General features: G+C 42.8%; 1 protein-coding gene across 1 annotated transcript in view; it reads left to right on the forward strand.

The window, feature by feature from the left end:
- ALG1 (ALG1 chitobiosyldiphosphodolichol beta-mannosyltransferase) overlaps positions 1-16,270 on the forward strand; it is a 634,420-nt gene that overhangs the window by 318,147 nt on the left and 300,003 nt on the right. Inside the window, exon 8 of the mRNA XM_044089785.1 lies at positions 7,909-7,947. Within this exon, the coding sequence (XP_043945720.1) occupies positions 7,909-7,947 (39 nt within the window). The remainder of the gene's footprint in view (positions 1-7,908; positions 7,948-16,270) is intronic.

Below are 16,270 nucleotides of genomic sequence, written 5' to 3' on the forward strand. Positions count from 1 at the left end.
TTGTAATGGCGTCGGCTGCATGTTGTATACCCCTGACGACCTGACGTCATGGAAGAAGGGACAGCAACTGACACAGGACCCAAGACTTTGTTAATCAGGCCGACTGAGGGCAGCCTGCCAGTAGATTACCCAAATGTAATGACTGCAATAGTGAATACACTCGAACATCTACATTTATGGTAAGTGTACACAACTGTACTTTCTCCTGATCAAAACAGACAACAACACTGTGATGTGGTACATCAACAAGCAGGGAGGGACTCATGCCTACCCTCTATGCAGGCTAGCCATGACTCTTTTGGGTCATAGCCTCTGCCATGCAACTACACCTGTTAGCATAATACCTACCAGACTCTCTCAACTCCGTGCCAGACCAATTAAGCAGAAACCTTCTTGATCCACACGAGTGGCAGCTCAACAGAAGTACCTTCACCCTAATAACTCAGAAATGGGGAAACTCGAAGGACGACCTCTTTGCCTCCCACACCAGCCATCAGCTCAGCAAATTCTGCACCAGGGAGCATCACTGCATGGCTTGGAAAGTGGATGTCCTATCCTTCCCCTGGGACAACCTCTCAGTCTATGCCTTTTGTCCCCTTCCTCTTATCCCCAGGGTACTGCTCAAAATAAGGGAGGAAAAATCAAGAACCATTCTTATAGCTCCAGACTGGCCCTAACAACACTGGTACCCCTTGCTGTGCAGCCTGTCTCTGCTGCCTCCATGGCATCTTCCTCTGATTCCAAACCTACTAACCCAGAGGGAGGGGGAATTCATGTATCCCCAATGTCCCCAATTGCAGACACTCAATTTGGCAGCTTGGCTTATTCCCAAACCCGTAAACAATCTGCCATCCTCAGTAAACAGGTTGTGGATGTTATCCATGAGGTCAGATGCCCTAGCACTAGAAAGTCTAATGCAGATAAATGGAAAAGGTTCTGCACCTGGATCTAGGCTAAGGGGGCCAATGTGGCACAGCCCTCCATCCCTCTCATCCTGGATTACTTAGCTGACCTACTACACAGTGGTCTCTCTTTCTCCTCTATAAAAAATTAATTCCTCTGCTATTTATGCTAACTTTCCCACAGAGCAGCCAATTTTCTCACACCCTTTGATCCAACAGTTTCTCAGAGGGGCTAGCAATTTGAGGCCCCCCCAGAAGGGCACCAACACCGGCTTGGGACCTTAACTTTGTCTTGGAAAAGCTCACCTTGCCTGCTTTCAAATCAGCTTCTTCTGCAGAGCTAAAATTTCTCTCCTGGAAGACAGCCTTCCTTCTGGCCATCACTTCAGCAAGAAGAGTCTCTGAGCTGCAAGCACTCATGGCTGTGGAACCCTTCGTCATCTTCCATGCAGACCGGGTATCACTCAGAACTTACCCATCCTTCATGCTCAAGGTGGTGTCCAGTGTGGCTCTCAACCAGTCCATTCATTTCCCCACCTTCATTCCTAATCCCCAGAACAAGGGGGAAAGGATTCTTCACTCTCTAGATGTGCACAGACAGCTCAGATATTATCTGCACAGGACTAAATCCTTCAGAAAGTCTGATCAATTGCTGGTTAGCTTTGCTACAGGGGCAGAAGGCAAAGCCATCTCCAAGCAAACCATTTCCAAATGGATAGCACACTCCATCTATTTCTGGTACAAACAGGATGGTAAGCCTCCCCCCAAGGGGGTCAGGACACACTCCACCAGAGCAGCCTCCACCTCTGCAGCTTTCCTCAGAGTAGTCCCCATCAGGAACATCCTGGAGGCTGCTAGCTGGGCATCTGTTCACACTTTCACCGAGCATTACCACCTGCCTCTCTTCTCCAAATCCAGGGCAGGGTTTGCCCCTGGAGTCTTGCAGGGCATCCTAGCCAGCCCTTAGCTTCCTTGACTGCCTCCACCCATTTCCTCAGCTTTGGGAATCCACCCAAATGTTATGACTGCAACAGTGAAACACGAGGAACATAGTACAGTTGTGTACACTTACCATAAATATAGATGTTCGAGTGTATTCACTGTTGCAGTTCTGGTTTCCCTCCCTCCATCCCCCGTTTTTCTCTCTCTCTCTCCTTTGGTTACCTTTCTTCCTTGTTGTTCTCTTTTCCTTACAAGGGACATATTGGTATTTATTTTCCACTGGTGGGGATCATCCACCAGAACACTGCCTCCTACTTTGGGGGCTTCTGACAGGTTAGGGCAAGAAAAACTGATGTAATGGCGTTGGCTGCCTTACTTTGTACCACTGACAACCTGACATCAGTCCTCATGCGACAGCAACCGACGCAGAGATACTAAGTCTCTGATATTCGGGCTGGCCGAGGGCTACCCTGGCAGGAATAACCCCAAATGTGATGACTGCAACTGTGAATATACTCGAACATCTACATTTATGATAAGTGTACACAACTGTACTGTATGGTGAGTGACACATACAACTGTACTTTACTTACTCAAAGTCGCAAAGGGTAGAGTTAAACTGTAATAACTGACAATCGATGATACTGGAAACTACGAGGCTAGTCAGAGGTGTGATGAGGTCTTAGACCTTGGGAGGTCTGGTACGCCGTTTTTTTCATATTGGAGGTTATTTTTGCCTTTAGAAAATGGGGGCTATCAGAGTAAATGTTTTGAATCTTGTGGTTAACAAATGTCAACTTTTTGATGGCTTTGCATTAAAAAAAAAAAAAGATTCTGCATCATGGCGTATGCAGTTCATGATGGAAAGTAACTAGACAGAATAGCATACAAGTTCCATTAGTGATCTCTACATATATTTGCTTAGTGTAAGAAGATGACAGATTTCACCTAAGAGCAACCATAATTGGGTGTAATGAACATGCCTATAGATGTAATTATGGAATCACTTAACCAGACATATTATGCATTCATTCATTACTCCAGTTAGACCAGTTTTTTTTAATCTTAATAACTTATGTACTATGTTGTTTACTTAGTTATTTAATTTATGTTAATTAACTTCTAACTTAGTTACTTAATTGTCTTATCCAGGAGGTCTGTATAACCGGGTCTATAATACAAGATCAAAACTTTAGTTAATCGAATAACTAAAGATCTATCTTGTAATATCGAAACCTAAAAATCTCGAACGGCCAATTTAACCCAGGGGAAACACTTCCCTTGGCCACATAAAAAAAAAAAACAAAAAAAACCCAAACTTTAAATCCCAAATCAAGTGGGGGGGGGCTGTACCCCCCCCCCAACTAAATATACCAACTCCGAGATCGCTCCAAATTGGAGAAAAGGGCATAATCCACATAATGGCCAAGGGAAGTGTTTCCCTAGGTTAAATAGGACGTTCGAGATTTTTAGGTTTCGATATTACAAGTTCGATCTTTAGTTATTCGATTAACTAAAGTTTCGATCTTGTAATATAGACTCATATAACCAGCTACGGATTCCAGTCTCATGTATCGCTTAGTATCTTGTCTTGTTTTTTAATTTCTCCAAATCTTTTGGGTTTCCAATACCATGACGGGAATGGACCCCATTCCTAATTCAAAGTAAGTTTAAAGTTCATGAATATTGTTTCAGTCTTTGATGTCAGCCAAAAGTGCTCTTCGCAGCACCCGCAATATGACTCCTCCTGCAATTTGTATGGGGTTACATGGATTGGTAACATATCTAAACGCGATTGTAGATTCTTTTTTATAAGACCCGTTACTCCTACAACTATTGGAACTGCCTGGGTACCTTTCTTCCACATTGCTGTCATTTCTGCCGCCAGATCGTGATATTTTATGACTTTGTGTCTGTCTGTATGCAACACACTGTAGTCACTGGTTGTGATTTTTTCAGTGATCAGTGCTACTTTTGTCTTCTTTTCATGGACCACTATATTAGGTTTTCTAGCATCTGTCTTTTGAACTGTTGCTAATGGGTGATCCCATGTGATATAAGCTTCATTTTTTGTGATGCTTTGTGGCTCATGTTTCCAGTGTTTTTAAGACACTTCAGTACCATAATGTTTGCACAATTCCCAGTGGAACAATCTTGCCATATTATTATGCCTTTCAGTATACCGTCCTTCTTGTCATTACCATATTTGTTCATAAATAAGACCTAACCAGAGAATAAGGCCTAGCATGGTTTTCCAAGGTGGTCATGATATAAGCCCTACCCCAAAAATAAGCCCCAGTTACGATCGTCAACAACACACGACGGACATGTTGAATTATAAAATAATATTATTGACACCCGTTGACTGAGGTTATACTCTGCTCACCATTTTCGGACCATTCAGACACCCAACTTCTTCTCTTTGCAGAAAGTCGTAAGATTCTTTCCCTGGGAGTCCTCCACGATTCTTACTATAACCCTAATCGTCACTCACACTTGACGGTTGAGATCCTTGGCCCATAAGCACTGGCAGGTGTACTTTGATTGGTCAAAGTACAGACGACGCACGTAAAGCATTCACACTTGATAACGAACAGTTGTGGTTGTGTCTTCTTAACCGCTGCCATTTTGTGTTGTCACTCCAGTCTCATAAGTCTTCAATTAACCTCCCCCCAGACAAGATGAGTGCAAAAAGAAAGAGCTATTCCATCGTGTACAAGAAAGGAATCGTGGAGGACTCACGGAGAAAGAATCTGACGGCTTTCTGCAAAGAGAAGAAGTTAGATCTCCGAATGGTCTGAAAATGGAGTGCAGCATACAATAAACTAATTCAACAGGCCGACAAGGGAAATACTAAGAAGGGCAAGTGTGGATCAGGTCAGCAACCATTATTTCCTGAGCTGGAGGACATCATCTGTGAATGGATTGCTAACAGGAGAGCAAAGGCTTTGGTTGTGCGCAGGGCTGATATTCAAGCATTTGCCCTTGCAATGGCACCACAGTTAGAAATATCCCCACAAGAATTCAAAGCATCACAACATTGGCTGGATGGCTTCCTTCAGTGATATGAACTCTCTCTAAGAAGATCAACAACACTGTTCAAGCTGGAAGATACTGAAGTTATTAAACGTGCACTTGCATTGAAGTCCTTTGTTGATGAGATCGACTTTTCTAAATACCAACTCTCCAACATGATTGCTGTGGATGAAACTGCAGTGTTTCTGGGCCAAGGATCTCAAACAACAATTGATCAGAGGGGTGTCACGTCATTCTACATTCCCTTCACTGGTTACGAGAGCACACTTGTTACCTGTATTTTGGCAATTCGTCTAGATGGAAAGAAAACCCCACCTCTAATCATTAGTAAAGGCAAGAAAGATAAAATTGAATGTGTTTCAGGCATTTACATTCTTGAAACCAAAAAAGCCTGGTGCACACAAGCAGTTATAAGGATGTGGGTCGATGTAATGCTGCCACTTGTTTTGTAAGGTGGCAAAAGAGATCTGCTAGTCTGGGATTCAGCCAGCACTCACCGTGCTAAAGGCATGAAGAAATTCCTTGCACGGAGAAGAATAGAGCAAATAATGATTCCCGCAGGAATAGCTGCCTATCTCCAGACTCTTGATATTGCAGTAAACAAGCCATTCAAGAACCATTTGCACATGGAACTCAATGACTACATTGAAAATAGAATGGAGAGAAATTAGCATGGAAACTCTGTGAATCCTAGCTTGCTAGAGATCATTACTAAAATTCATGGGATAAAATCACTGACAGCTGTGTTGCCAATGCACTACGAGCAGGCTACTTGGACAAGCAGTGTTCATTTAAGGAGAGCTGTTTTTCTAGGCATAACAGATTGGGGCTAGTGGTTCTACAGGAAGTGGAGTCGCAATAAATTCAGGCCAGAATTCGAGGGTTGGAGACTTATGACAATGTTCCAGAAGAAGATGAGAAGACTGTATTTGAATAACTTTTTTGTTATCGGGGCAACAGAATGGATTACTTCTGCTTTCAGTTTTATTCCCGTCCTCCAATACACATGTAATGAGATTTTTCTGCACTTTCTGTTAAGCATGAAATATTGCATTGTGAATGTCAAGGTGTAGATATTCTGAAGTTGAAATGTTTGTTGCACTGTTTGTGTAGAATTCTCACACAACTGTTAACGCATTACTTAGAACTGTTCCACAATAACAGAAAAGTACCAAATAAATGTAAATTTTTGTACATGAATAAATGTTGATTTTTGTACATGAATAAATGTCGATTTTTGCACATGAAGAATAAATGAATAAATGTAGATTGTTGTACGGGGGGGGGTAAATAAGGCATCCCATGATAATAAGCCCTAATGCGTATTTCGGCGGGGGAAAGAGTATAAGACCCGGTCTTATTTTCAGGGAAATACGGTAGTATGTCACAACCAGCAACGAGGTGTGCAACTGTTTCTAATTCGATTTTACAAAGCCTACATTTGTCTCTTTCTTCCACATGTGCAATGGACTTTGTAAACCAGCGTGTACATAGCCCACTATCTTGGGCCGCCAATATTAACCTTTCATCTCTTGGTTTGAATTCACCTCTCCTTAACCATTCCTGAATTCATTCCTGATCAACATGAGGTTCTTCCAGAAGTTTTCTATACTTGCAGCTATATTTATGCATTTTCCACATTTCTTGCCTTTTCATCTGGTCCTTCACCTTATATTCTTTCTCTTGTTTTTTGGGACATTCAGTTGCTGCCTGATTTTTATCTACTTTTGGTTTGATTTCCATTCCTGCTTGATGCCGATATGCTTCTGCTAGATTAAGCAGAGAAGTCATCTTAGATTTATTCTCCTCATGTTTCAAAACTTTCACTACTTTTGGGTCTTGTGAGGTCAGCAGATATGTGTGGAGGTCCACGATTGCAGATGTATACATGTAATCAGTTTCAAGGAGGCCCATCCCTTCTTCGGAATGGGGAATATATAATCTTGGTGTACACTTTTTTTTTTATATAAATCATTTGGTGAGCATGAAGCATCCTTGTTTTCCTATCTAATCTATCCAATGTGTTTTGGGGCCAGTTAGTCACTCCAAAACTGTAAGTTAGGACAGGAAGAGCAAATTGGTTTACAGCTTGGATTTTGTTCCTAGATGTCAGTGCTGTTTTCAGGATTAATGTAAGTCTTATAAAGTATTCCTTACTAAGTTTTATTCACATTTGTTCCCGTTTTATTGTTGCTGCTTTATCAATTCCCAAATATTTATACACTCCCTCTTGCTCAAGTTCTTTTATATCATATTCTTGTCCCAAACTGATGTTTTCTTGGTGCTGCACTTTTCCTGCTTTAAAGGTTGCTTTTGCACGTTTATCAAGACCAAATGACATTCTTATATCATCTGAAAAAGTTTTGACAACCTGTAGTTGTGCTTTCAATTCCTCATCTGATGAGCTATACAGTTTTAAATCAAAAGAGAAGATGACAAGTCTTTACACTTTGTTGTTTTCTAGGATCTGAATTATAGCCGTGGCCTAAACTATTAAGTAGACAGCTTAATGGGTTAAGGGCAAGGCAGAATAGCAGCAGTGACAGAGTGAGAGTACTGAAAAACATGTCGTTGAATGGCATGAAGCATGTAGATTAAGGATTTGGAATCCAGCCCCGGTTTTTAATGATATAACTGTTATGAGTGCACTAACAGCATTTGTAGATTTCCACCTTTTTGTCAGAAAGTCTTTGAAAGACTGATAGGATAAATGGTACAAGAATTACAAACCATGTTCTTAGTTTAACTTTTGAGATCTAAACATTGAGCAGCTGTAAAATTCTTGCAAACACAGAGTATGCTTTGTTGTCAGTAATATATGCTTATTAGCATTTGCAAGAACACTGTGGTCTTTGGAAGAGTTGACAGATGAAAAAATGTCATGCTACTTGACGTCTGTAAAGTTTTGTTAGTTTTTGCCTTCTGCAGTAAAAATTTGAAATCGAAACATTAGGATTGTTACAATAATGTCTTTTAAAAACTGAATCCTGGTTTGCAATTTGACTACATTTTTGTTATCTCTTTATAGAAGATGAAGACTTTTCCATTCTTTTGAAAGCATTGATAGGTAGGTAGAATTTGTACTTTCCTGAATTCCTTCCTCATTTGTCTTGTGCAATTAATGTATTACTTAATTTAGTAACATCATTTTACTGTCACTGTGTCTTTGTATTTTGCAGTAAAGTTAGTTACAGTATAGCATATATACACTGTTGTTTTGTATCCCTTTCATCTCTGCAATGCCCACTGGCTCCCCCTTTCACCCACATGCATCTAGATACTTTAAAATCAGAGCACCAGTATTCCTTGCACACACCCAGAATGAAATGCAGCCCTTAAAAATCTTTGGTAGAGAAGAATAACACAAAAAGGTCCCAGCACAGAAAGTACAGTTATGTAAAATCTTAATGTAACAGCAGGTGCCCTCCTCTTCACTGTTGCAGTATTCTTTATAGAAGGGAAGTCCCACTAATGGCAGCCGGATGCTCGGCCAGTATGAAAAATTCTAAAAAAAGATGTTGTATGTGCTGTAAGTCATATTTATGCTTTCCGCACGAAACGTAGGGCATAAAAGGGGTGTGCGAATGCAACCACCTAGAATTTAATTGTCTCAGAATACAACAGTCACCATAGGACAAATGAGTCCATGCGCATCCAGAAGGAAAAAATGCAGAACAAGAGGGAGTTGGAGGGAGGGAGCAAATACTGCAACAGTGAAGAGAAGAACATCTACTGTTATGATAAGATTTTACATCACTGTACTATGTCTTTCTTGTATTACTGTTGCAGTATTTTTCATAGAAGGGAAGAACAAAAAAAGGTCAAGAAATTGAATGGAGGTGGAAAGCTGAGAAGAGCCCTCAACAAACCCACATAAAATGACTTGAACAAAACCTACTCTGGCCCTAGAAACCACGGTAAAGGTATACACCGAAGACCAAGCAGCAGCTTTAAGAATGGAACTGGTGTCCAACCCCGTGAAGAAAGCACCAGAAGAGGCAACAACCCTAGTGGAATGAACACTAACAAAAGTAGACAGAAATGGACTTGGGTATCCAGGAGAAGATAATTTGCTTTGAAACAGCCAAACCCAAAGACCTGGGATGAAATGAAACAAAAAGTTGATCAGACTTAACGAATAGTCCTGGTTTTCTAACACAGGAGGGACTTCTGATGGTTTTGGTGTATCCACCTGAAGCAATCTTCTCGAAATATCAGACACTTGAGAAGAATCCCACATAAAAAGAATTCCATCATCCTAGCAATTGAGTCCCAAAGGACAATTCCTGGAAAGGAGACTCTGGGCTAACAGACTTTTCTTCATCAGATCCATAAGCCAAAGGTGAAGGCATCTGTGAGGAAGAGGACAAAGACCCCTCACCAGACACCGAATCCTCGTCCAAAGCATCTGGTTCCCTAAGCCATTTATAAGTGGTAGAGGTTCAAGGAGGAGTGGGTACTGAAACCCCTTGAGGAGGCTTTGGGGCCATTAAGGGAGTGAACAAGCCCTGAGTAAACTCTTACCATTCCCTTTGAGGATCCATAGGATGGACCAAAACATGCTACAGTTTTTCTCTTTTCTTAGAAGGGACATCAGCCCTAACAAATACCAGAGGTTCCGACCCTTGGTGATATTTGATAAGACAACCCGGAACTTCCTTCCCAACCAATATCTGTGGAATCCCTCTAAGATCCTCCGAGATGAACAAACACATATGTTCTTCGCGTTTCACTGTTGCAGTCATCACATTTGGGTTATCTACTTTCAGTAGCTCTCAGTCGGCCTGATTAACAAAGTCTTGGGTCCTGCGTTGGTTGCTGTCCCTTCTTCCATGATGTCAGGTCGTCAGGGGTATAAAACATGCAGCCGATGCCATTACATCAGTCTTTCTTGCCGTGCGGTGCCCGAAGCAGAAGCAGTTCGCAAGTGCCGGTCGGCCATTTCCTGAAATTTTCGTTTTAGAGTTTCAGAACCAAAGTCTTCAACTAAAGCTAAGTACCCTATTGGGGAAACTTTTTCTGGCTCCTTACCGATGTCAGTAAACATTAATAACTGCATTTTTTGTGGAAAGCAAATACCTCACAAAGATTTTCATTCGTACTGTATTCCTTGCCTAGGCCCTGACCACAACGTACCTTGTTGTCGGTTTTGTGCTTTATTTAATCAATGCACTATCCGTCGGTATATTTTCGCCTCTAAATATTTCGGATCTCGGTTCAGTTATCCAGAAATGTCATCGGTAAGCCATCCGACTACCGGAATTCCAAAAAAACGCAAAGATAAAGACAGAGACAGGCCGCCTAGGTCCAAAGCTGCCGATGACGTTTCTCCAAAGCCAGTCGCCAGTTCGCTGGCACTCAGTGAGGCGCTTTCGCAGCCCCTGATACCCGCTACTTCTGATTCGCAGGCCTCTACTGAGACCCATTCAGAGTCGGGTATGCTGCGAGATGCTTCAACCGTGGAACCTGCGGATGTCTCTACCTTGGATGGGTCCGGAGCCGCTGTGCAGGCACCGGCTTCTGAGGGTGTATTCAGGCCTACGGACTTGCATATTAAACCGACGCCTCCTTCATCTTTAAGGCCTAAACTTCGAACCATGCCTAGAAAACTGACGCCCAGGACGCATGCTCAGGCCTCTATACTTAAAAAACAAATGATAAAAATGGCTGAAGATCTTATAACTTTAATCAGGGGAAGCCAACCACCCTCTTCTAAGAGACCTAGGACTGAAATTGTTTATGAATCTTCTGACCAGAATTGTGATTTTTCTGATGATCTGGATTTGCCCTTATCTACTTATGAGGATTCTGATGCAGAGGACTATATTCCCTCTGCTTCCCCTCCAGAGGATTTTTCTTTTGGTGAAACCTTGCACACTCTAAGGGATAATTTCCACTGGGAAAGCCAGGATTTTTCTGATTCGAAAAAGAGGCTTAGGGATTTCTTACTCTTGCCTCAGCTCAGGCCTTTAACTATACCTCCTGTACTAGACATTGTTTATGATGCCTTTTTGGAATCTAGTTTGGCCCCAGATTCTTTGCCTCCTGCTCCCAGAAAACCTGACAGATATTACAGGGTTCCTGATTCTCACAAATTCCTTTTTAAAAATCCTATTGCGGATCCAGCGACTATTTCACAGGGACCCAAGGGCATTAAGGCCTCTACTGCCAAAAACCCTTCCCCTTCTGATAGAGACTCCAGGGTGCTGGATAGATGAGGTAAGAAGGTTTACACTTCTGCAACCTTGGCCATTAGGGCCTTAAACTGTCAGTTTCATATGTTAAAGTATCAACAACATATTATTGGATTGCTCAAAAAGAAAATTATGTTGATTCCTGACTGTGCTGAAATTAAGGAATTACAGGATTTAATGCATTCTACTGAACAGGTTGGAAAACATACTTTGCAATGTGGGTTTGATTCTTTAGAGGCCTCTTGCAGGGCTGCTGTCACTGGGTCTGTACTCAGAAGGCATGCTTGGCTTAAGGAGCAATCAACATGTCAAAACTAAACTGTTGGATGCTCCCTTAAATCAGGACCGCCTGTTTGGCAACAAAGCTAAGGAAGCTCTTAAAAAGATGGAATATAAAGCTAAATCTATGCAAACTGTTAACGATTTCTTACAAGTTGAGCCTCCAAGATTTAGTAGGCATTGGCCCTCTAAGAATTGGTCCTTTCCGGCTCCTTCCAGGCATTCTCAATCCAAACCCAGACACAGCAGAAATCCCAGGTTTCAGTCCCAGGGTACGCACAAGACTAAGCAGTGGGGGGCTTCCGCTTCCAAATCTGGGAGTAGTAAGACTCCCCCTATGGAAAACTGTCTCAATGACTTGATTTTAAAACTTCCAAGCACTTCTCAACGGAATGCTCCTTTAATGGGAAAGATTGGTCTGCAGGCCAAAAACTGGGAACTTATTACCCAGGACAAATGGATTTTAAATATAGTGTCCCAAGGATACAGATTTCACTTCCACACTTTACCAACGCCAAAAAGTTGGCCAGATCTACCCCCAAATCAGTGGGCAGAGGCTCAAAAGCAAACACTCTCCCTTTTAAACATAAAGGCTATTCAAACTGTACCAGAAGAGGAAAAAGGACAAGGTTTCTACTCAAGACTTTTTCTGGTACCCAGAAAAAAACAATTCATGGCGTCCAATTCTGGACCTGTCTACTCTAAACATCTTTTTGGTGATTCCAAAATTCAAGATGTTGACTCTTCACCAGTTGCTTCCTATGCTAGGAAAAGATGCCTGGATGGTAACACTCAATTTAAAGGAAGCATACCTGCACATCCAAATCAGAGAATCTTGCAAAAGGTACCTACGCTTCAAAGCAGGCTACAATCACTACCAGTTCTCTGCATTGCCCTTTGGCTTATCTACTGTGCCCAGGGTATTCACAAAATGCCTAGCCCCAGTCATTGCATTTTGCAGGCAAAGAAATATTCAATTATACCCATACCTGGACGATTGGTTAATTCAGGCAGAAAGCCAAGACATACTTTTGACTCATCTGGCCTTTGTACAAAGGGTGCTAACTTGTCTGGAGTACACCATAAACGAAAATAAATCACACCTGGTACCCTGTCAACAAATCATATTCCTGGGAGCAAGCTTGAATACAGCTTCCCAGATGGCTTTCCTCAAGCCAGAGAAAGAAATTCATTTGACATCCTACTTCAAACAAGTGGCCACAAAAACCCTACTGTCTGCAAGGCAAATACTACAAGCCTTGGGGTTCATGGCCTCCTGCATTCTTCTGATTCCATATGCAAGACTGAATATGAGGAAACTACAGTGGTATCTAAAAAGCCTATGGTGTCAACATTCTCAGGATCTAGAAGCGTCAACATTCTCAGGATCTAGAAGCAATGATTCCTATCATACCTTGCCTACATCTAGAGTTTCTTTAGTGGGCATAGCCTGCCACCAAAACAAGGGATTACCATTCACACAACCCCCTGCTGCCCAAACCCTAACAGATGAATCAGATTATTCATGGGAGGCTTACCTGGCAGGGAAGTGCATTCAGGGCAAATGGAACCCAAGTCAAATGCACTTGCATATCAATCAGAAAGAAATGTTAGCTATACAGCATGCTCTGACAGCCTTCAAGGACCACATTCTTCCAGGACAATTAATGGTAAAGACAGACAACACCACTGTTATGTGGTACATAAACAAGCAGGGGGGTACACATTCTTACCCCCTGTGCAGACTAGCCATGGCATTGTGGAGCACAGCCCTGAGCTACCAAGTGCAACTACAAGCTCAATTCCTGCCAGGAAAACTAAATACACTGGAGATTGGACTAAGCAGAAACCTCATGGACCCACACGAGTGGAAGCTGGAACCAAGGATTTTCAACATGTTGAAAAGCAAATGGGGGAGCCCAGATATAGACCTGTTTGCCTCCCCCCAGAACTATCGATTGAACAAATTTTGCACAAGGACTCCACACAAACAAGCTTGGAAAGTGGCTGACGTTCATCGTGTGACACTGCTGCAGTCATTACACTTGGGTTATCTTGCCGTCAGGCAGTTCCCCAGTCGGCCTGAGTTCCAAAGTCTTGGTCCGGCGTCGGTTGCTGTCGCTCCTTCCCTGACGTCAGTGCGCCAGGGGGATGTAAGATGCAGCCGACGCCATTTTCTTCCGTCTTTTTTGCCGCGCAGTGCCAGAAGCAGAAGCAGTTCGCAAGTGCCGGTCGGCCGACTCCTGAGATTTTCATACCAAATCCAAAACCGAAGTCTTCTAAAAAGCTAAGTACCCCATTGGGGAAACTTTTTCTTGCCTCAGACCGATGTCAGTAAAAGTTAATTATTGTATTTCTTGTGGGAAGCAAATACCTCATAAGGATTTCCACTCCTACTGTATCCCATGCCTAGGCCCAGACCTCGATGTCACTGGTTGTCGGTTTTGTGCTAGGTTTAACAAGCGCACTATTAAATTTCGGTTTGATTTTGCCTGACATCAGAACTTCCGATGACCGGAATTCATAAAAAGCACAAGGACAAGGACAGGCATCCGAGGCCCAAGACTGACGACGAGGCCTCTTCTAGGCCGGTTGCCAGTTCTCCGGTTTTCAGCGAGGCGCCTACACAGCCCCTGACGACTGCTTCAATAGAACCACAGACCTCCTCCGACTCCCACGTGGAGCTGGCTGGGTCTTCGGACGCTCCTGCAATTCAAATTACCGAGCTTAATCCTACAGAGGGAACCGAAGTAGCTGAACAATCCACAGCTTCAGAGGGTGTTTTCAGACCTACCCAGTTAACAATTAAACCCTCTGTTAAGTCTAAGCCTCCCATAAAAACAAAGAAACAGACACAGCAATCTCCAGGGCAGGCTTCCATGCCTAAGAAACAAATGCTAAAAATGGCTGAAGACCTAATCATCCTGATCAGAGGGTCCCAACCCCCTCCAGATAAAAGGCCCAGACAAGAAGCAGACTATGAATCTTCAGACCAGGTGTCCATTTCCTCTGACTCATCCTCAGACCTAGGGTATTCCTTACCCCCTTATGAGGATTCTGATGCTGAGGAATCCATTCCATCAGCCTCTCTGCCTGAGGACTACTCCTTTGGGGAGACCTTACATACCATGAGAGAGCATTTCCACTGGGAAGGCCAGGAGTACTCAGAATCCAAGAAAAGGCTCAGAGACTTCCTTTTATTGCCTCAACACAGACCCCTTGCTATTCCGCCAGTGTTAGATATTGTGGATGATGTATACACTGAATTCAGCTTAAACCCTGACTCCTTACCACCAGCCCCAGTTAAGCCAGATACAGAGTCCCTTACTCTCACAAATTTCTATACAAAAGCCCTGTTGCTGACCCTGAAACTATTTCTCAGGGACCCAAAGGGATTAAGGCCTCATCAGCTAAAAACCCAGTCCCCTCTGACAGAGATTCTAGAGCATTAGACAGATGGGGCAAGAAAGTTTACACATCTGCAACTTTAGCCATGAGAGCCTTAAATTGCCAGTTTCACGTGCTAAAATGTCAGCAATTTTTAATGTCTCAGTTGAAACAAAAGATGCTTCTAGATTCAGATCCTCCTAATTTGAAAGAAATGCAGGATTTATTGCATGCAGTTGAACAAGTGGGAAAACATATTTTGCAATGTGATTTTGATTCCTTAGAGGCCTCCTGTAGAGCAGCAGTTACAGGCTCTGTCATTAGAAGGCATGCTTGGTTAAAAGAACATACGTTACCAGATCATGTTAAGGCCAAATTACTGGATGCACCTTTGCAACGGGATGTGTTGTTTGGAGTTAAGGCAGAGGAGGTATTAAAAAACGTGGAAGATAAAGCAAAATCTATGCAAACGGTCAAAGATTTCTTACAGGTTCAGCCTCCTCATTTTAGCAGAAATTGGCCAACAAAAAATTGGTCCTTTCCAGTCACAGACAGACCTCAAAGGGGCAGATATGGACGTCCAAGAGGTAGAGGTCAGACACAAGACCCTTACAGACCTCGACAATGGGGTGCACCAGGCCAGAAAGAAGGGGAAGACAGACCTCAACCTTATAAAAAAACAGTCTCAATGACTTCCCACTACAGCTGCCAAACAGCTCTGTCTTGGCAGCTCCCCTTAGGAGGAAAACTGGCTCTTTTCTATCACAATTGGCATTGCATCACCAAAGACAAATGGGTTCTCAACATCATATCTCAAGGTTACAGGTTCCGCTTCCACACTCTTCCAAGGTTAAAAGGAATGCCAAATCTGCCACTAAATGAATGGGCAGAGGCTCAAAAACAAATTACAGCACTCATGGACATGAGAGCTATTCAAAAGGTACCACCACAAGAGCAAGGACAAGGATTTTACTCAAGACTCTTTCTGGTTCCCAGAAAGGACAAAGCCTGGAGACCCATTCTGGACCTTTCTTCTCTGAACATTTACCTGGATATTCCGAAATTCAAAATGTTGACACTACAGCAGCTTCTTCCCATGCTGGGCAAGAAAGCTTGGCTCATGACTTTGGACCTCAAAGAGGCATACCTGCATGTCCCTATCAGATAAAACTGCAGAAGATACCTCCGATTTCTAGCAGGTTCAATGCACTATCAATTCTCTGCACTGCCCTTTGGCTTATCTACTGCACCCAGGGTCTTCACAAAGTGCCTGGCACCAGTAATTGCATTTTGCAGGCAAAAAGGAATTCAAATTTACCCATACCTGGACGACTGCCTAATCCAAGCAGAGATCAAGGACATTCTTCTAAAGCATCTGGCGTACTTAAAAACGTTATTAAATTGCCTGGGTTAAACAGTAAACGAAAAGAAATCAAAACTAGTGCCCTCACAACAGATAATATTCCTGGGTGCCAGCTTAAACACAACGGCCCAGATGGCCTATCTCACGCCAGACAAGCAAGGACAACT

This window comes from Protopterus annectens, chromosome 12.part0 (genome assembly GCF_019279795.1).
Source record: "Protopterus annectens isolate FY-2018-M chromosome 12.part0, PAN1.0, whole genome shotgun sequence".
Classification (NCBI taxonomy): Eukaryota; Metazoa; Chordata; order Ceratodontiformes; family Protopteridae; genus Protopterus; species Protopterus annectens.